General features: G+C 44.0%; 1 protein-coding gene across 1 annotated transcript; it reads right to left on the bottom strand.

The window, feature by feature from the left end:
* Nucleotides 1-241: 241 nt before the first annotated feature.
* On the bottom strand, nt 242-17,832 carry drl (derailed). Its single transcript, XM_017234340.3, has 4 exons — nt 17,306-17,832; nt 1,740-3,075; nt 1,343-1,639; nt 242-1,223 (listed from the first exon to the last, which is right to left on the bottom strand). The coding sequence occupies exons 1-4, from the start codon at nt 17,418-17,420 to the stop codon at nt 1,112-1,114; spliced, it is 1,860 nt and encodes a 619-aa protein (XP_017089829.1). The 5' UTR covers nt 17,421-17,832; the 3' UTR covers nt 242-1,111.
* Nucleotides 17,833-18,066: the final 234 nt, after the last annotated feature.

The raw sequence follows: 18,066 nt of genomic DNA, 5'->3' as shown, positions 1-18,066 counted from the left end.
ATAGGCAGTTGGCATTACATGCCTTTTGTGTTCCAAAGAGATTGGGTTCAGTGCGTTGCCTCCAGTTGGAGAAAGGAGAAAGGACCGGGCCGGTTTTCAGGGGGCAGTAACCAAACAACACATTGCTCTTAGAGTGCGTTGTTTTAGACTAAGTGAGGGGCGTGGTCGGGCCCCATTACTCCACCGAGAATTGCATGTCCTGTTTCCTCCACCCTCCACTTCAAATAAAAAGCCAGCATTGTTGTTTTTTTTAAATATTATGCACGGACGTTTATTGAAATCGTTTTTCTTTTGTGTCTTTGCCATAAAAAACCATAAGAGTAACTTAACAACTAATGCAAACTGCTTAAGTATATTACACAAAAACTTACAACTCGAGACTGCGGGGAAGGGCAATAACTTAGGATTAAGAGTTCTCGGGGCTTGGGCCGGTGCTCTAACATTAGATAAATATTTCGAGTTCTTACTATCACTACGGTTCTTAGACATCATCTTAGCACATACACGTGAATACACTTATGTGGATATATTGTATGTTCCGGTATCGTATGGATATCCCATTATTAAGACAAACTTGCAACGCTCTCCATCAAACTACGACATATTTTTTTTTCTCCAGGGGGACCTATCCTAATTATCTTTTGTGTTTTTTTTTTTTTTTGGGATTCTGATTTATTGGATCTGCTTTAGCTATGATTACCGTATATGATTGAGTTCTCAGGGGTATAATATACTTTAGTTGAAAACTCCTAACTGGGCATTAACTCGTGCGTGTCTGCAACATTGGGTTCTCAAGAGGTGTGTAAGTATCCTTTTGTTTTAAGCCTAATTCTTGCATTGAAATGTCACATGTCCTTACAGGCTAGCTTACAACTAGGAGTTACAATGAGAGAAATTTCCGGGGGCAGTAAACTTCATTTAATTTCGGTTTCTCCGCAAGTCATGCGGGTTCTATTTAATGCCATGGGGGACTCTCCACAGCCCCCAGTAACTAGACGCTACCTTTTAAATATGTCTTTGGATTTAAGGTGGCCGACGTGGTCTGCTGGAAAATCTTGCGACGCCGCCTCTTGTTGTATTTACAGGTCTTGGCATGGTGCAGCACCGCCGGTTAAACATATCTGGTGATCTGGGTGTGGAACTCCGATAGGCAGATCTGCAGCTGGCTGAACGAGGGTCGCTCGCTCGGCATGGAGGCCCAGCAATAGGCCATGATGGTGAACCTTAAAATGAACAAGAAAATAAGGAAAAGAGTTAAGACTATGAAGGATACTATAGGGGTTAAGGTGTCTTCCATAAATTAAAACCCTTAAAAAACTAATAAATCTAAAAATATACTTACAGCTCATCGGGGCAATTGAAGGGCTGAGCCAGCCGATAGCCATCCTTGAGATAATGTTCCATCTCGTAGGGGTCTATCTCGGCGTAGGGCAGTTTTCCCAGGGTGCACATCTCCCACATGAGGACGCCAAAGGACCAAACATCACTGCCCTCGCTGTACTGAGACTTCTGCAGGGCCTCCAGGGAGAGCCACTTGATGGGTCGGTACTCTCCATCGCCCAGGGAGTTGTAGTCGCTGGAGAAGAGATCGCGACTCAAGGCGCTGTCCGTGAGCTTGACACGCAACTGGTCATCGATACTGAAAAGAAGAAAAGGATATCTCCAATTAACTTTAATCCTTCTTAAGAATATGCAAGACTTATATCTAAAAAGTCTCTTAAACTCTAAGTAATACTTACACACAGTTCCTTGCCGCAATGTCCTTGTGGATGACGCCATGATTGTGAAGGTGCTCCATGGCCATGGCCAGCTGGGAAGCCATCAACACAGTCTGGATGGTGGTCACACTCCTGGCATAGGTGGGATCCTGCAGGAAGCTCTTTAGGTTCCGGACACTGCCCGTGGCGGCATAGAGGACAAAGGGCGTGGCATAGTCCTCGATAGAGATGCCCAGAACGCTGAGGATGTTCGGGTGCGAGGCCTCGTAGAGCATCATGGACTCCTGGAGCAGGAGGTTCACTTGCAGCTGGCTGGCGTGCTGGGCGACAGTCTTGACCAGTACCTCCTGACAGTCGTTGTAAGTGCCGCGATAGATGCGTCCAAAGTTTCCCTCCTGGACGAGGCAGGAGAGTCGCACGCGGCACTTTTGGACTGTCAGCTCCTGGAGACGGCGGTTGAACTCCTCAGGCTCATGCTCATATTCGCGAAAGGGCCGCGTCAGCGTCGCGTATGTGGGTGTGATGGTCGAGGGGCAGACATAGATCGAGTTGTGGGCGGTGGACGAGATGGTGGGCAGGCGCTGGAAGCTGGAGGTCTTGATCAGGTGGACACCGTTTGAGGGGTGTCGCTTTGAGGGTCCCTTGGCGCAGTACGCGATCAGGATGAGGGTGGACACCAGAACCAAGGCCAGAATTCCGCCCACAACAAGAGTAACCAGACCACTCGCCGGTGGCACCAGGTTCTCTCGCAGCATGGGATCGTAGTCGCCCTTATTTCCCCCGGAGTTACCCCGTCCCACATTAACTGCCGGCTCGGTGACCATCGGCCTGTGCTTCTTCTTGTCCCCATCGGGAGCCACGTGCCCATTGGCCACCAGGTGGTCGTCATTGCGGTCCACGTAGTGGATGTCTGAGTTGTGACCGCCCAGGGCGGGATGCAGCAGGTCCACGTCATCGTCGTCGTACTCCTCGTGGGCGCTGTCCTGTTCCTCCTTCAGGCAGATCTTCTTCCTCTTGAAGATCAGGTTGGTGTTGTTGTTCGTGGCCCTGTCCAGAATCACCTCCACGTGGATGGTGACGGTAACCTCGGCATTGCGGGTGCCCGAGCACTTGAGCGCGATGCCCCAGGTCTGGGGCTCCATGGGCACATCGCCTATCCGGGAAATGTTCAGCAGGGGCCGGGGCAGGACCTCCGTGTCGGAGGTGGCAATGTTGATGCTGTAGGGCAGTGGGTGCTCCACCAGCGACTGCCAAGTGAAGGTCACGTCGCTGATGTTCGCCGGAACCGGGACGGCAAAGTTCAAAGCATAGTCGTTGATGGCGCCCTCACGCACGTAGTACAGTTCCGCCGAGACTCCTGAAAGAAGGATAACCGAAAAGATAAGATTAAAAATTTAGTTTACTTCAAGTAATGTCTATGTTTTTCTCTCAGTGTGTGGCTTGTTGCACATCACCTAACTAAACCCTAATCCCATCCAAACCCAGACGAAATTAATGATATGTTTGTGGGCCAAACGAATCGAAGAAAAACTTTTCGCTCAGTCACTCAAGACGGCTGCATAATCAATCACCAAGGATAACAGTTTCCTTAGAGGCGGAGTGGGCGTGGAAATTGATTTTCCTTAGAAGCGAGGCGGGAGGGGGGACTCTGGCAATATCTGTCGAAGGGCGACACTTTAGTGACATATTGAAGGAGTTAAATGGCATGCTGCGCCCGATCCGAAAGTGATTGTCGATTCTACCCAGTTCCGTGTCCTTTCTTCAGACAATCAACAAATAGCCGGACTAACAATGGCGATGGATGACGGACGGACTTGGAGTATTCTCAAGGATATCCCATGTACACCTGTCATGGCAGAAACACTTGTGCTTCAATAAATATTTGAGGCTTGTGGCAGGCACCCACGTTACACCTTCTGGCACCTGTCCTGTACTTTCCCTTTCTTTCCCCTCGGAAGTATCTTTCTCCGAGTATCTTTTTATCTGTAAATTGATCTGATAGTTTTGACAGGCCGTGGGTTTGTGCGCAACCTGTAACTGCTACCTGCCTCACAATGCATTTTTAATTAAATTAGCCGTGCGATTGCTGCCCCTTTGCTTGCATCTGCGAGGCGCCTCCATGGGATACACAATAAATCAATCAAATTATAAAAACAGAAAGCAGAAAGCAGACCCTTGGCCGAGACACGCGACACCCCTAGTCCCTGCCACTGCCACCTTGTGGCATGCAGTAGGGGCGCGGCCAAGTGGGCAGGTTAAATGTTCATGCTTAATTAATGTTGATGTAGTTGCTGTTGCCACAGCGTCTGTGTGTGTGTATTTGTTGCATGTTGCTACTGCCACTGCTGCTGCAGCGACTATGTTTATTTTAGATTTTTATCGCATTCGTCTGCGTCTCCGTCTCCGTATCCACTTCCCCGCCGCAGTTACATTTCATACTTGTACATTTTATTTTAATTTATGCCACTTATACCTCGGTCTATTCATGCCACCGGGAACCAGAGGAGCGCATAAAGCGGTCCGCATTATAAACTCATATATATCGTACTAATTAGTGGGGCAAGCCTCTCCCCGCCTCTCACGCTTCGCTTCCACTTGGAAAATGTAATTAGTAAGCCCTGCGAGATGCCGGCAATTTCAGATCTAAGGGTTGGAGCCCCCACTATAAGGATATTCTTATAGGATGAAAAACTGTCGCATAATGAACCGGTAAGCCAGATAGAGAGCTCATGATAGCTGCACTGCTGCTGCTGCTGCCTGGCGGGGGGCCAAAGGGGTCAAAGGGTTAATGGGCCGCAGACATGTGAGATGCAGCTCATTAAACAGAAAAAGGAACAGAAAAAAATGGAATAAACAAAACGATAAGGATATTAGTTTCAGTATGAACTTGAATTAATTACATTATTTTCTAAAAATTACCATAAAGGTCAACTCTCTTTCAAGCTCTTGCTGGTTTTCAAGCCACTCTCTTTCCAGTCATGATTTAACTTTGAAACAATTACAATTAAAATTCCGCAGATGTAAAAGTTTTCTGTGTCAGTCCCTTCCTCCTTCCTCCCTCTACCCCCTTCAACCCGCAACACAATTATAGACAAGTAATAGCAATTTACTTGGAGCCACCCCCGCGACACGTTTTGCATTTCAACTCGGTCTGGTGCTAATTAGAGCTGATTGCCCAACAAATGAAGTCGATGCTGGGGAGAGCTGCGCCAGGACCTGCCTGCCACCAGGTGGCTGGAAGGAAAATCGATTTAGACAACATCAATCAGAGGGTGGTACAAGGCGGGACATGGCAGTCGACATGGGGAAGGAGGACACTCCGAAAAACTTCCCCCTCAAGTGCCAGTGACACATAAATGCAAAAGCTCCGAGAAAAGTAAAAGTTTTTCAAGCATCCCAGGAATAGTTCCCTCTGAGCAGGAAAAACTGCCAAGAGGGAGGAAAAGCAATTGGTTTTTTTTACTCCAATCCCGAGTAAATGGCGGGAAATACGAGAAGAGTTGCTGCAGCATTGTTAGAGAAGAACGAAAGCATTTTATTTGAACAATGCATAATTATTTTCCTTCTTGCCGAAAATAAACTTTTTCCTACCAAGACAACTTTAAAAAAGTCATATTTTCTCATTCTTAAATTTGTACTTTTATCGCTTCAAGTCCTCCCATTTGGCAGGACAGAGCAGAGTGATTTGAATTCATGGCACGACATCTATTTAATTTCAATTACAACCCTAAAAATACCATAGCAAACGCATCAACCGAAAAGGGAAAACTCTTCCACACACACACTGGGAGTTTGGACAAAAAAAAAAAAAAGAGGAAAAAAGGGAACAGAATCTGCTACCTCCGCCCAGTGCTTCCTTTTCCTTTCGCCAACCCGTCCAGATCCTAATTTATGCAAACCCAAGGCAGACATAAGCGAGATTTCAAACCAGACCAGAGACCAGACTCCGCATCAGACTCAGACTCAGACCATATCATAGTGGGTAGTTGGGATATCATTTTATGCTTTCTTAACATATTTTTTGCCCCTTGTTGGCCCCATGGATGCTCGCCCACATTGCGTCATTCGTTGGTTTTGGATTTTGTTGTGGATCTGAGGATGGGGAACGGGGGATTTCGCAGGCCATAAATCCGAAATTGTCTTTTGACACATGAATATGTTGTGCATTAAAGCGAACCCTAACACCCCTTCACTCCGGCCAGAGACAGTCCCCTTTGAAAGTCAGACGACATTTTTATTACAAACTGGGGAGCAACGGAAGGGCACAGGCTGCAGACTGGGGACTGGGGACCCGCGGCTGATGATGACATTCGCCTGGGCACTGGCCTAGAAGTTGATGCTGATTTAGGGTCATTACCGCGGGCCTTTCGGGGGGGGAGACATCTAATGGGCTCTGCCATTTTCGGCTTCATCTGCATACGAGCTACGAGAGATACCCATGGATTTGTCTAAGCCGGAGGCGAGCTCATCATAACCCATGCGGATTCAATTTTCCAGCCAACGTTGAGACTGAATTTAGGCCAGAAGACAGCCCTTTGTCCAGGCAACATGCAATTCTACAAATTATATGTTTGTCGGCAAGTCGGCTGATTAAATCTCCAGAAACTTGAGTGCTGAATCGTGAATCTGCGACTGAGTCTGGATACAAAAAAAGGTCAGTAAGGAGTCTGCATAGAAGGATGCACTTCCACAAAAATATTCAAGAAATCTTTAAGCTTTTCTATAAATTATAAAGTTTAATGTAAGAAAATTTTTCAAAGTGTTCTGAAGGAAAGGTAATTCTTCTGCCCAAATGGTCATGAATCGGGCCTGACTGGCCAACTGCAGCCAGACCTTTTGGCCAAGTCTTGTCTGGCCAAACAACTTTACTCTCCTCCGATCCAAGCCACGGAGCGTCAGAGTGTAAGACAAACAAGCCAAAGGACATGTGAAGTGACTACGTCTGACAGGCTCTTGCCCCTTTCTGCGGCTCTGTGGCAACTTCATCCAGTAGCTGGCAAGTATTTCTATTTGTATTTCATCGCCCCGGTCGAGCAGCTGCAATTTATTTGCCTTGGTCTTTGGCTGGCTATTGCGAGTCTTTGGATCTGCGACCATGGTCCAGAGACGTAGCTCTTCTTTTAGTTATGGCCTGCCTGCAGCACAAACGCAATCATCAGGCCCCCATCCATCCATCCATCCAACCTTCCGACCATCCAGCCAACCAACCCATCTCCCCACTCCTAGGGTCTTGTGTTTTCTTTTACATTATCACCTTCACGCGGCCCCATCATCATCATCGATGGCGAGGATGGCCGAGGAATGGATGCTCTTTTCTGGTCAAGACCATAAATTCAGCAAAGGAAGGCGGCTCCAAGACGAAGTCGGCGGTGCATAAATTATGTTGCCAACTGTTGTGTGCGGATTTCTATGACAAAAGCCCATAAAAGAAACGCATTACATTTATGGCCTTTGCTGGACGAGGCTGGCCTTGGCCAGCGACTATATGGGAATGGGAATGTGGTCTGTGTTCTCTCGTTAGTTGAATCTGTTTCTTCAATTAAAAATGTAAATTCCAAATGAGTTGAGGCAGTTCTTTTAACTAGACTAGTGGCAGTTAAACTGGAATGGCTTTAAGATGCAATTCAAACACTCTTTAAGGACCTCTCCTGACTAAACCCCATTTAGGTCACGGCATTAAATAGGTTAATTATTTCCCTCCTAATTTGCAATTAATCCCATTCTCCACTCAAAGCAATGTCACGAGCAGGTGCATGACCAGAACCGCAATTATGATGTCGATACATGGAATCGCAACCACTTTCCCGCAACTGAGCTCCAACCCATCACACTGACTCGTAAAAAATCGAAAGAACCTTTAACAGGCGAGCTCTTAAATTTAATGTGATTATCTGAAGAAGTTAATGTGATTATTATCCGGCTGATAGCAGGCAACACCTGGCAGAGACAACGGAGGGAGGACAGAGTGTAGATACGGCAACACGCCCATTCGCATCCATCAGATACGCCTCCGGGGCACCTCCCTTGACAGTGATTTCTGGCAGAGTGTTGGCCATTAACTTGCCACTGGTGCCAAGTTTTCTTTCAATTTCTCGGGACAAGCATTGAGAGAAAATAATATTCAAACTTCGACAGCCAGTTTTTGAGGAGTATGTGGATATTACAAATTTAAAAAAACAAAACCATTTTGGAATAAATATCCTCGTGGCTAAAACCATACTTCCTCCCCTTGGTAGCCCCTTTTTTTGTTCAGTGTCCTGACTAGCTTTTTGCTCGAGCTGCATTGCGTGACGTAATGAAATTTTTATCACCTCTGGTTGAGGGATCTCCGTCTCATTCCGTATCCGTAGCCGTATCCGTATCTGTATATCGGTGTCTAGGCGCTGTCATAAAATTTATGGTAAGTCATAAAGCGAGGGCGGTCCACCCGATGGTAGCCTGGGCTTGGAATTGGTCTGGGTTGGGCCTGAGACTTGGGGTTTTTGAGGTTTTGGGGGCAGGTGCCACCACCATCTCTTCGCCACCTGGATGGGCCTGAAAGTTTCGGGGATGCGGTTTACGGCTTGGCCTGCCCGGGTCAGCGTGCAATGTGCGTTGTGGATTTCTGGATCTGCATACAGCCTCCGCCATGGGTGGTCCCTGGTCAAAAGACATTCTATGGCCAACCCGCAAAGTCGCATGTGTATGTGTTAAGTAAACAGCAACTTCCTGTGCTGAAACTTCTTCTGTGGCACTGTCGGACGACTCTGTCGGGGGCTTGGGGTAAAATTTATGAACAATTTTTGACAGGGACAGGGTCGAGAGTCGAGGAGCAGTTTTTGGCCAACAGCGGAGCCTCCTCGGGGCATCGTTGCCCAAACAAACACCCGGAATGAGGGGCGATCCCAGAGAGGACCCTCAGGCAGAGGGTGAGGGGCGGTAAACGCACATATTTTTCAATAGCACCCCAGGGATGCCGTAATTTATGACTCTGACCGAGTGAGGAGCCCCGTAGTATTGACTTTTTTCCCCTCGACCAGCTGCCGTTTGTAAAAAGAAGAACAAAAACCAGAAAGCAGGCGGCAGGAAGAGCAGATTAGCATTGTTGCAGTGGCCGCTTGTAGGCGGCGGTGGCGTGGCTGCCACTGAAGTGGACATTGTCACCCAGCCATTTGCTGCCCCCACCCGGGGAAACGCCCCTTAAGAACACCCATGAAAAATCCCAAAAGTTTTCAGCTTTTGTTTGTTTCAAGTGGAAGTGCCAGTGAGGGTGGCGGTACTGGATTCTTTTTTTTTTGGGTCAAGCAAACACACTACATAGGTATATGTATATATATTTTGGGTCTTGTTTTCATTCGCTGTTGAAAAGTGGTTAAGGCTTCATCATCTTGTAAACGTGACGATGCAGAAGGGAAAAAAAAGAATCAGCCCAGAGCCCAGAGCCGAGAAAAAAAGGGGCAGCTGCCGTATACTTGCCACACACGAAGCACAAACTGACAAAAGTGCCAAAAGCTTTCGTTGGGGTTTATTTTCTTTATTCTGGCCAGCGGTTTATTTTACTCATCAGACCCAGTGGATAAGTGAGAAAAGCATATAGTACAAAAAAAAATCTGTTAAGATCTGGATAATTAACACGGCTTAGCGGTGAGATAATTAACTGGCAGTTAAATAAATATGAATTTAAATGCTAAAGAGGGGAATTATTATCCACCGATGGGCTTTATTTCAAAGGTGTTGAAGAGCTGCCAACTTCAGTTCTCAATTAAATTAAATATGTTAAGTAGCCTACAATTATCTGATAATTACTAAAAAATAATATGCGTGACGCTTATGAATGAATAAGAATTTTCCACTCACTTAATAGATTTTCATTTGAATCCACTCATTCATTCATTCGGCTGTTCATTGGTCGCCACCCCGGGCTTATCCCACATTAAAATATGTTAATGACAATGTTGCCCATGTCGGTTGCCAGACATTTCACGCCCCGAGCCCGGAATTACCAAAAAGGCAGAATACACAGAAGTTGTCTATAGTGAAAGGAGGCAGAAGGGCACAAGGGGCAGAACAGACATGATAATAACCGCGACTAATTCACGGAAGAACGCAGACCGAATTGCATTCGATGTGGAACGAATCGGTGAGATACATGCTCATAACTTCCCCTGCCACATTTCTTGCCTCATTTTTGCCCTCCAAGCAAACTTATAAATATTCTGTATCTCATCGCTTAATTAAACTTAAAATAAACCGCAAAATAATCAGGATTCTGCGGCTGCCTGGCTGATCGTTCGTCCATGTGGAGACCTCATCGGGCGTGACAGTGAAATTGCCAGTGCTCTGGTGTCTCGTCACTGCAGACATAAATTATATAGAGGGGGTCTGACTGATCAAGCAGGGTCTGAAAATAATGATTTGGTTATTTTGATTGGCGAGGAACTGTTGGAAACAGTCGCTTGGCACATGTCCGACGGCGTGAGATCTATCACTCGCTGACAAGGAGAATAAAAATACACAAAATACAGAAAAACTAAAACCGAAATTGGGTCAATCGAACGCATTCTGAATTTCGAAATGTTAGTCTGTTTGCATGTGGAAGTGGTTTTATGAATTATGGTTTTCAGTTTGCGGCGTGCTTTTGGCTAGTTGGGGCTTAAAGTTTCAACAGTTTTAAGCGGCTTTACTCAGGTTTAAGTTTGAGCTTAGTTTTCTATTCAAAAATATGAAATCTATAAACCAAAATTTTAAGAGCGCACACTTTTAAAAGATTATTAAAGTCCTATAATCTTCGAGGGGGAATATTAAATATTAAATGCAACCCCCATTGAAACTCATTATGGGGCCCCACATGCTCCTCATTTTTGCGGCACTTAAGTGCTCCAAATATTGTTAATTGCCAGCCATGTTATCAGAACATCCCCCCATCCCATCCCTGCAGATATGTTTTCCCAAAGTGAAAGTCCCCCCCATAGTTGTGTTATCTTTTCCCTCTGCGTGGGAAGCTGATGCAGCTACTGCCTCTCTCTGAAAATTTGTGCGAGCGTGTGAAATTTTCCAATAAGCTGCACTCGAGATACATGCCATGCGTTTAAGGATTCTCCACGCCCCAACCAGATAATTGTGCGGAAAGAAATTAGCATTCTCTTAAAGACTCTGGCTCGATTTGGGGAATATTCTTCTCTATAGAGAACGATTATCGATTGGCAGTGCCTGCACATTACATATTTTTTTTCCCACAATCAATTCCAATAACGAATGAATGCCACACACGCGCCGCTCCTGTCATTGTCCTGGACGTGAAAGGAGTAGCGAAAACGTACAATAACAGGCAATGAAAAAATTAAATACAAAATAATAAAAAATAATTTACGGGCTCATTACGAAAGTGCCTCTGAAGGGAAAAGTCTGAGCACGAACCGAGGGGACCGACCGCCAGGAATGTGCCACCAATGAAAATATGAGTGGCTGACTATACCAGGGTAGACAGTGGTTTCAGGATGATAATAAATAAATATAATATAAACCAGGATTTAAGTATTAAAATATAAGAATTTTTGTCTAAAAATTTAGTAAATTAGTGCTTAATAAAAATAGTTTTTGGTAGAAAGAAGGTTAAATATTTGAAAGTAAAGTAAAGTGCAAAAAAAAACACTATTAGAGGTCTCTTATTATATTAATAAATCCCATTAAATATTTTTAACACTCATTTAATTAAAAAACCTTGGTCGTCCATTAATTTTTTTATTATAATCCTCTTAAAATAATTACCAAAACCACTGTGCCACTGTCCTGATTGGAAATGTCAGCCTGCAGTTTTGCCTGCAGGCAACCAGCCTTCGGCCCGTCACCGGGCCACTCCTCCTCATCCTGCCGCCGGCTCACCTCCCCTCATCAGCAAGCAAGCGGTTGCAAATAAAGCACTCAAGCGGGTAGCAGGCAGGGATGAAAGAAGACCTCTGCCTCACGGGGGGTGGCAGGCAGTCCTGGGACAGGCACTGAGCTGGGCTCAAAGGGAGGGCACTGGAAGCCACGGCGTGCTCAAGTGCCAGACCCGCCTGCTTTTCATTCTGCTCCGACTCCTGCTCCTGCTCCTCCCACTCCTGCAGCCTCACATTTCGCTTCCGGACGTTTGTTTGCATACGCAGGAGCGTCGGCAGGACGAGGGTCAGGGACACATACATAGGTAGGCAGGAGAGGGGAGCAATGTTTGCAGGACGCATTTCTGGTCCATTAAGTTGCCTAGGTAAGAGTCACCCTCGAAGCCGATTCCTGCATCGGAGGAACGTTTGTCATTGTTGTGTGCGACTTTTCTCACTTTGGAAAAACGAAGGGGGGGTGGAGCGGTGGATGGCACAGGATGGTATGTATCCACAAGATACAATTGCTTTTGGCAAGCACGCGTCGCCTTTGTTTATTTAGACATTTTATTTGCAGCTTAGTCGCTGAGATGCATTTGGCGGGCCAACCCTCTGCTAATCACCCATCATGATTGTGGGAAAATGATTTTTCCATTGCCCTGGGAGAGGTTAATTACGACCTCCGAAGCTTTAAATGCGTTTATGTTTTTTTAGCCTCGAGATTATTTGATTAACTGTTCGTGCGCGGGTAAGATGATTTGGGCATTTTCCCAAGGATTACCATAAGATTCTTACTTTTGATTTAATCCCCAACCGCCATGGAAGTTATGTGTGGAAATCCATGAATTATTTCCACTGCCCACATATGGTGGCCATCACATCAAAATCCGCCGCATAATGGACGCAACAATTTGTCTAGGAACATAATTTCCAAAAAAAGAACCAGAAGCTCCAGTCAATTGGAAGTTGTGCAACTCATTTGGAGGAGGCGTGTCCGGGAAACTCTCCCATTTCGTGTCTGGCCACCACCAATCATGCCAAATCCAGCCAGTCGAGTAAGAAAACTGAAGCCCAAAAGAACTCCCGAAAACATAAACAATTGAAACTGATTAAATTAATTTGATAACAAGTCCGGGCCAACTGGCAGCACTTTAGATATGCCGGAGTTCATCCACATGTGAGTGGCTCTTTGGGGAATTCGTTTCATTGCTAAATTGGAATGTGAAATATGATTTTAATTTAAATAAATTTGTTTTAATTGAAAGCCGTATAAATGGGCTAACCCAAGCAATTACTATTCCTGGCTGCTCTTTTTGTGTTGGCCAGTTAATGGCCATAAATTATAGAGATTAAAAATCCATACAAGTGTAAGATAAATCACAAAAACATGAATTCATCCCGAAACTTTCAAACTACTGGCTAACTTTTCCATAAGCTCTGGCAGAAACTTTTCAAATAATAAAAACTATAAAAAGAGGATCTCTTGGTGGACAGAATAACAAGAAATAAATCAAATAATGGCATCAATTTTCATGCAAACTGGCGACTATAAAGTTCATATTGCAAATAAATTGCATAAAAAAGTGTAAATTGCAACAAAGGGGCAATGTTATATGAGGTTTTCAATTAATTTCAGCTCCCAAATATCCCATAGTTTGGCTTCACAAATGAAAGGATAAATCGGTTATGATTGCTTATTAACTTTCATTGAAAGGCTTTCCCATCCACTTGTATTGCTTCACCCATTGGGCTTATGGAGGTGTGAAGGCTTTGTGGCAAGTTGTTTATGTTTATGCGGCGCATACTGCTGTTGTCACACTCCATGGCTCCAACAAACAACAATATCCGCCTCGTCAAATCATTTAGTGATTTAATTAAGCACAAGTGAGGGCGTCAATTACAGGGGCGTGGTCACTAAGCCATAACCGATTGCGTAATGCCCGTCCCATCCCAACCGTAAGAGTGGACCAGTGACTTGCAATCGCACCGACACTGACAGTGCGTGGATTTCGAAATGGAGGGTTCGAGTTACGCGTGCCACGTGCATCCAAGTTGCAGCCTCAGCGGGATTTGGAGTGGCAACTGCGATTGTCGCTGGCTGGGCCATGATGTTGCAACATCATCGTTCCTGTCACTGCAACAGCAACGGAATCGATACTGCCACGTTGTTCACTTGCCAATTACGTTCTCCAGCCGGCGGGCAGACTACACGGCAAGGGAAACTATCTGGTTTCATCAAAGTGCATACTAAATATAATTCAATATTTACTATCAGAACATTCTACATGAATTTATGTTTATTTTAAAGGAATTTGATTGGTAGACATTGTAACAATTTTATGATAAAATTGTACAAAATAAAATTCAAGTTAAAAATGTATTTTATCTTGTTCTTTAATAAATGAAATTGATATAAATTCATTGATAGTTTTAGTATCATATATCTTGTTGCTGATTTCTTTGCTAAAAATATAATATTATTTGCGTGTTGGACTGGGTGAGGTAGCCTTGTTTATGTTGTCGTGCAAAATTGGCAACACATGCCGCACGCTCGAGCACATCTAATGCCTTCGATTCCGACTGGAACATTAATTATTCCAAGGGCGAAACCTTTCTGGCCACGCACACAAGAGATTTCATTCAGAGTTCCATGATGCTCTGAGCTGAGCCCTGAGCCCCATGATGATGCTGCGTCCTAATTGAGTTCACATTACTTGCCGAAAATATGTTTTGTATTTTCGGCCAAATGTTCTTTGCTTTTATTAGCCAAACGTGAGTTGGCAACAATTTTCATTGTGCCCCGGCAAAATCATGTTCAGTGCGGGAGATGATGAATCTTTCGGTAGAACTCCCGACTCCAGTTGAAAGTGTCAAACCGTTTAGAGAGATGGGGTTGAGATTAGCAAGTGTTGATAGACAGACCCGGAACGTGACTGGCAATTGCCAGTCGATGGGATACGTGAATCCTGGGCCACTGTTCTGCGTAGCAGCCATCTGGCAGGGATACAAAGTTAAGCAAAAGTTACACGCCAGGATTATTGGATGAGGTGTGAAGAAAACTTTTCGAGGGCGCCGACCATCGTTGAGGTAAATATGGCTCACCGAAAAATATTCCTTATAATTCCAGTCGAGTTACTCCTCTATATCCCCCCAAAAAAGTTACTCCTCTACTCTGGATTTCTGTTCTGAAAGCATCTCTGCTTTAATTATCTAATGGTGTCCCTAACTTTTAGCCACACCTGACAACTTTTGGACTTGTCTTTCGAGCGCATCCTCCTGGTCACTCATTGCAACCGCAAAATCCATCAACTGCACCGACTTTACATATCCGCTCATTTCGCTAACGAGCTGAGCCACAGAACCATCGAACCAAGAAGCCCCCTCTTATCTCCCAAACCCTCCGGTTTTTTCCGGACCCACACCTGACATGGTTTACATAGAGCATAGCAATTTGGGGCGCACTTTGCCAGAGTGGGTGGTGATGGAATGGATCGGATGGATGGACTGGGATGGTATGGAATGGGGTTGGATGTTAACCTAACGAACAGTGAAGAGTGAATGCCAGCCGCAGCTGCAAGTGCATAAAAACTCTTCCTCGGGGCGCTTCGCCTTCTTCGTTGACAATTTAATTGATGTGCACTCACACAAAGGCTTTTGAAGCGACCGCTAAAAAAATACAAAAAAAAATATATTGTATAAGTAAAATAAAATAAAAGTGACACCTACCCAATGACGTTGCGAACACATAGTGAAGCCCCGAAAGTAGGTCAGGCATGCAACCCGCTGTCAACGTTGAATAATTGGAGAGGGCTTCGTATCGCCAGGGATCCAGGCGACCTGGACTGGCATTCGACCCGAAGCCCCAACCAAATGCAAGTAGTAGGGTCAAGTTGGGGGCGAAAATGAAAAGAGGTAACCGCTTAATGGGCTTCAATTCTGATTTCCTTTGACATGCGGCTGACACAACTAATAAATTTTCCTCGCCCGTAATGTCAAGTGGAAAACCTCAACTGGCCAACAACACTAGCCCTCCCAGCCACTTGGCATATCGCCTTTGATTGATTGTCTGCTGGCGCTTGCCGTGGATGATAAGCCAGTTAAGAAGCCAGGAGACCTATGGCACCAGATCCCCAGGTTCCAGCCAGCCACAATATGAATTACGACGAGTGGCAAACAGTGATAACCTGGCAGATAAGCGACTGATTAGCCCTACTACGTACCTTCATGCTGCACTAGTCCAAATATTTACCCAGTTATTCACAAGTGACGCGATGCAATCGGGCCACTCCTCCTCCCATCCGAATGCCCATCAATCACTTGGCACACACTTCGGGGCACACACGCGAGTGTTGTAAATTTTACAACATAATTTTTGATAATTTCCTCGTATCAGAGGCATCTCCCACCTCCGATCCTGATCCATCCAGACACCCAAAACAAACAAACACTTTGCATGTGTTTTACGATTCCTCGTGGATTTGGTGTCCCCACCACTTGGCCACCCTTTTCTTGATCCCTTACCCATTTTTTTTTTTTTTTGCCTTTTTCCCCGCCTTGGCTACTGATTTATTTTTTATATGCAATGGGTTGTAAATTCTTTGTCTGGGCCTGTGACACATTGTAAAACAATTTTCCTCACTTTTATTAGCTTGCCAGGATTTTGTGGAGACTGAGTGTGTGTGTGTGTTTTTGGTTAGAAATATCTTGACTTCAAATAAGATAAGGTGGCTGGCGGAACAAAATGGAGGAGAGCCTATAAAGGGCTTAAAGGTTTTCAGTGAATGGTGTGTTTAAGAAAGATTGGATATGTTTGATATTTAAGAGGCAATCGACAAGTATCTTATTGGATGTTCTAGTAGGAGATTTTTATAGGATTTTGGATTACAAGGCTATGTAAAATATATATTTTTGATATATTTTTTTCTACTTTTATGACTAATTTTAAAACAAAACATCTTGTAGTTTTGTGGAATATTCTTAATAAATTGAAACAGTATCTATCTAAAAAAATTGGTCGTTTTAAATGTGACTTCTTATAAGAAGATCAATTAAATGGATTGTTTAAACAAAAACAAAGTTTTTTTTTTGTGAAAATATACTACAAAAATTGTCTCTAATTGTTTCCAAATATATACAAAATTGAATTTCATTAGTGTAAAAATATAGCATGAAACTATGAATACTAATTTAACGTAAAATAAGTAATACTAATAAGAAATGAACGTTCTTTATTTCCTATTTATATTAGGCTAAATATTTTGAATATTCCACAAATATACCAACTTATCCTAGCTATTCTTTAGATTTTTAAAGATGTTGCTTTTGTCAACAAATCCCAATCTGAGCCTTTTTAAACCAAAAATATCCTTATTTCCACAAGAAAAATAAATTTAAATCTCTCTTTAAAGTAAAACACAAAGCAACAAACTTTTTTTGAGCAGAAATAAATGCTATTTAAAAAATAAACACCTCTAAATAACAACAAATCTGTCTACAAAATAAGAACAAACAATATTCTACAAACAATAAGAATATTAAGCTAATCCCTCAGTATTTTGTCCAAAAACCAAAAATGAAGTAGAAAAACAAATTCCCCGCATAAATCAAATTCCAGCCCACACAAAGTTAATTGATAAACAATTCGAAAGGTAGACGACAAATAAGCCAGGCCAACAAACCGGCAGCCACAATAATAACTCGAAATTAAGGCCTTAAAATTTTCACACAGCCTGGCCAAGTGTGATAACTCACCGATTAGCCGCAACACCTCGTGCAAATTGAGGAAGATGTTAAGGTGGGCCTGACCACTGGCAACCAGGGTCAGAAGTAATCCGATTGTCAGCAAATTGCTCCGGCTGTTGGCCATCTTCAGATTATTGTGATATATCTCGCTGAATCACTTAATATAGTTTTAATTTCCCGTTGTACAGTTTTTTGCTGCTTTTACGAGTTTTTATTCTTATTTTTTGGCACTGACAAAAACTTTAAATTTCCGCTGTTCACTTTTTATACAAAGCGCGCATTTTAATCCGACAGATTATTACGAGGATTATTTGTCAGAGCATTTGGCACAGTGCCTTTTGGCCGAAAAAATCTCAAGCGCACATAATTTCCAATTCGGAAGGAAATCGAATCGAATACGAAATGGCAACATGCACTCGGGCTATCTCCACCCGATTTTCCACGCTTTCCTCGGACACTCGAAGAGTTTTCCGCGACGATTTCCCGCTGATGCGCGCACCGTGACGATTTTCCAATGAATGGCAGCTGGATAACCCAGCACGTTCAAATTACCCGGCGCGGAAGTGTGGAAGCTATGCAGTGTGACCAGATGCCGAATTGGAATTATTACCAAGGGCTCTCTTCGAGCTCTAAGAACCCTCTACCAATTCTTAAATTTAAAAATAATAAAAATTATAAATTAACAAAATATCTAGTTACTGATTTTGTAAATTTAATAAAATTTATAAAAAACCTTAAACTCTTATCTTGGAATCCACATGAAATGCAAC

Source organism: Drosophila bipectinata, chromosome 2L (assembly GCF_030179905.1).
Source record: "Drosophila bipectinata strain 14024-0381.07 chromosome 2L, DbipHiC1v2, whole genome shotgun sequence".
Taxonomy (NCBI): domain Eukaryota; kingdom Metazoa; phylum Arthropoda; class Insecta; order Diptera; family Drosophilidae; genus Drosophila; species Drosophila bipectinata.
The sequence above is the reverse complement of the archived record's forward strand: the minus strand, read 5'-3'. Positions and strand labels throughout refer to the sequence as shown.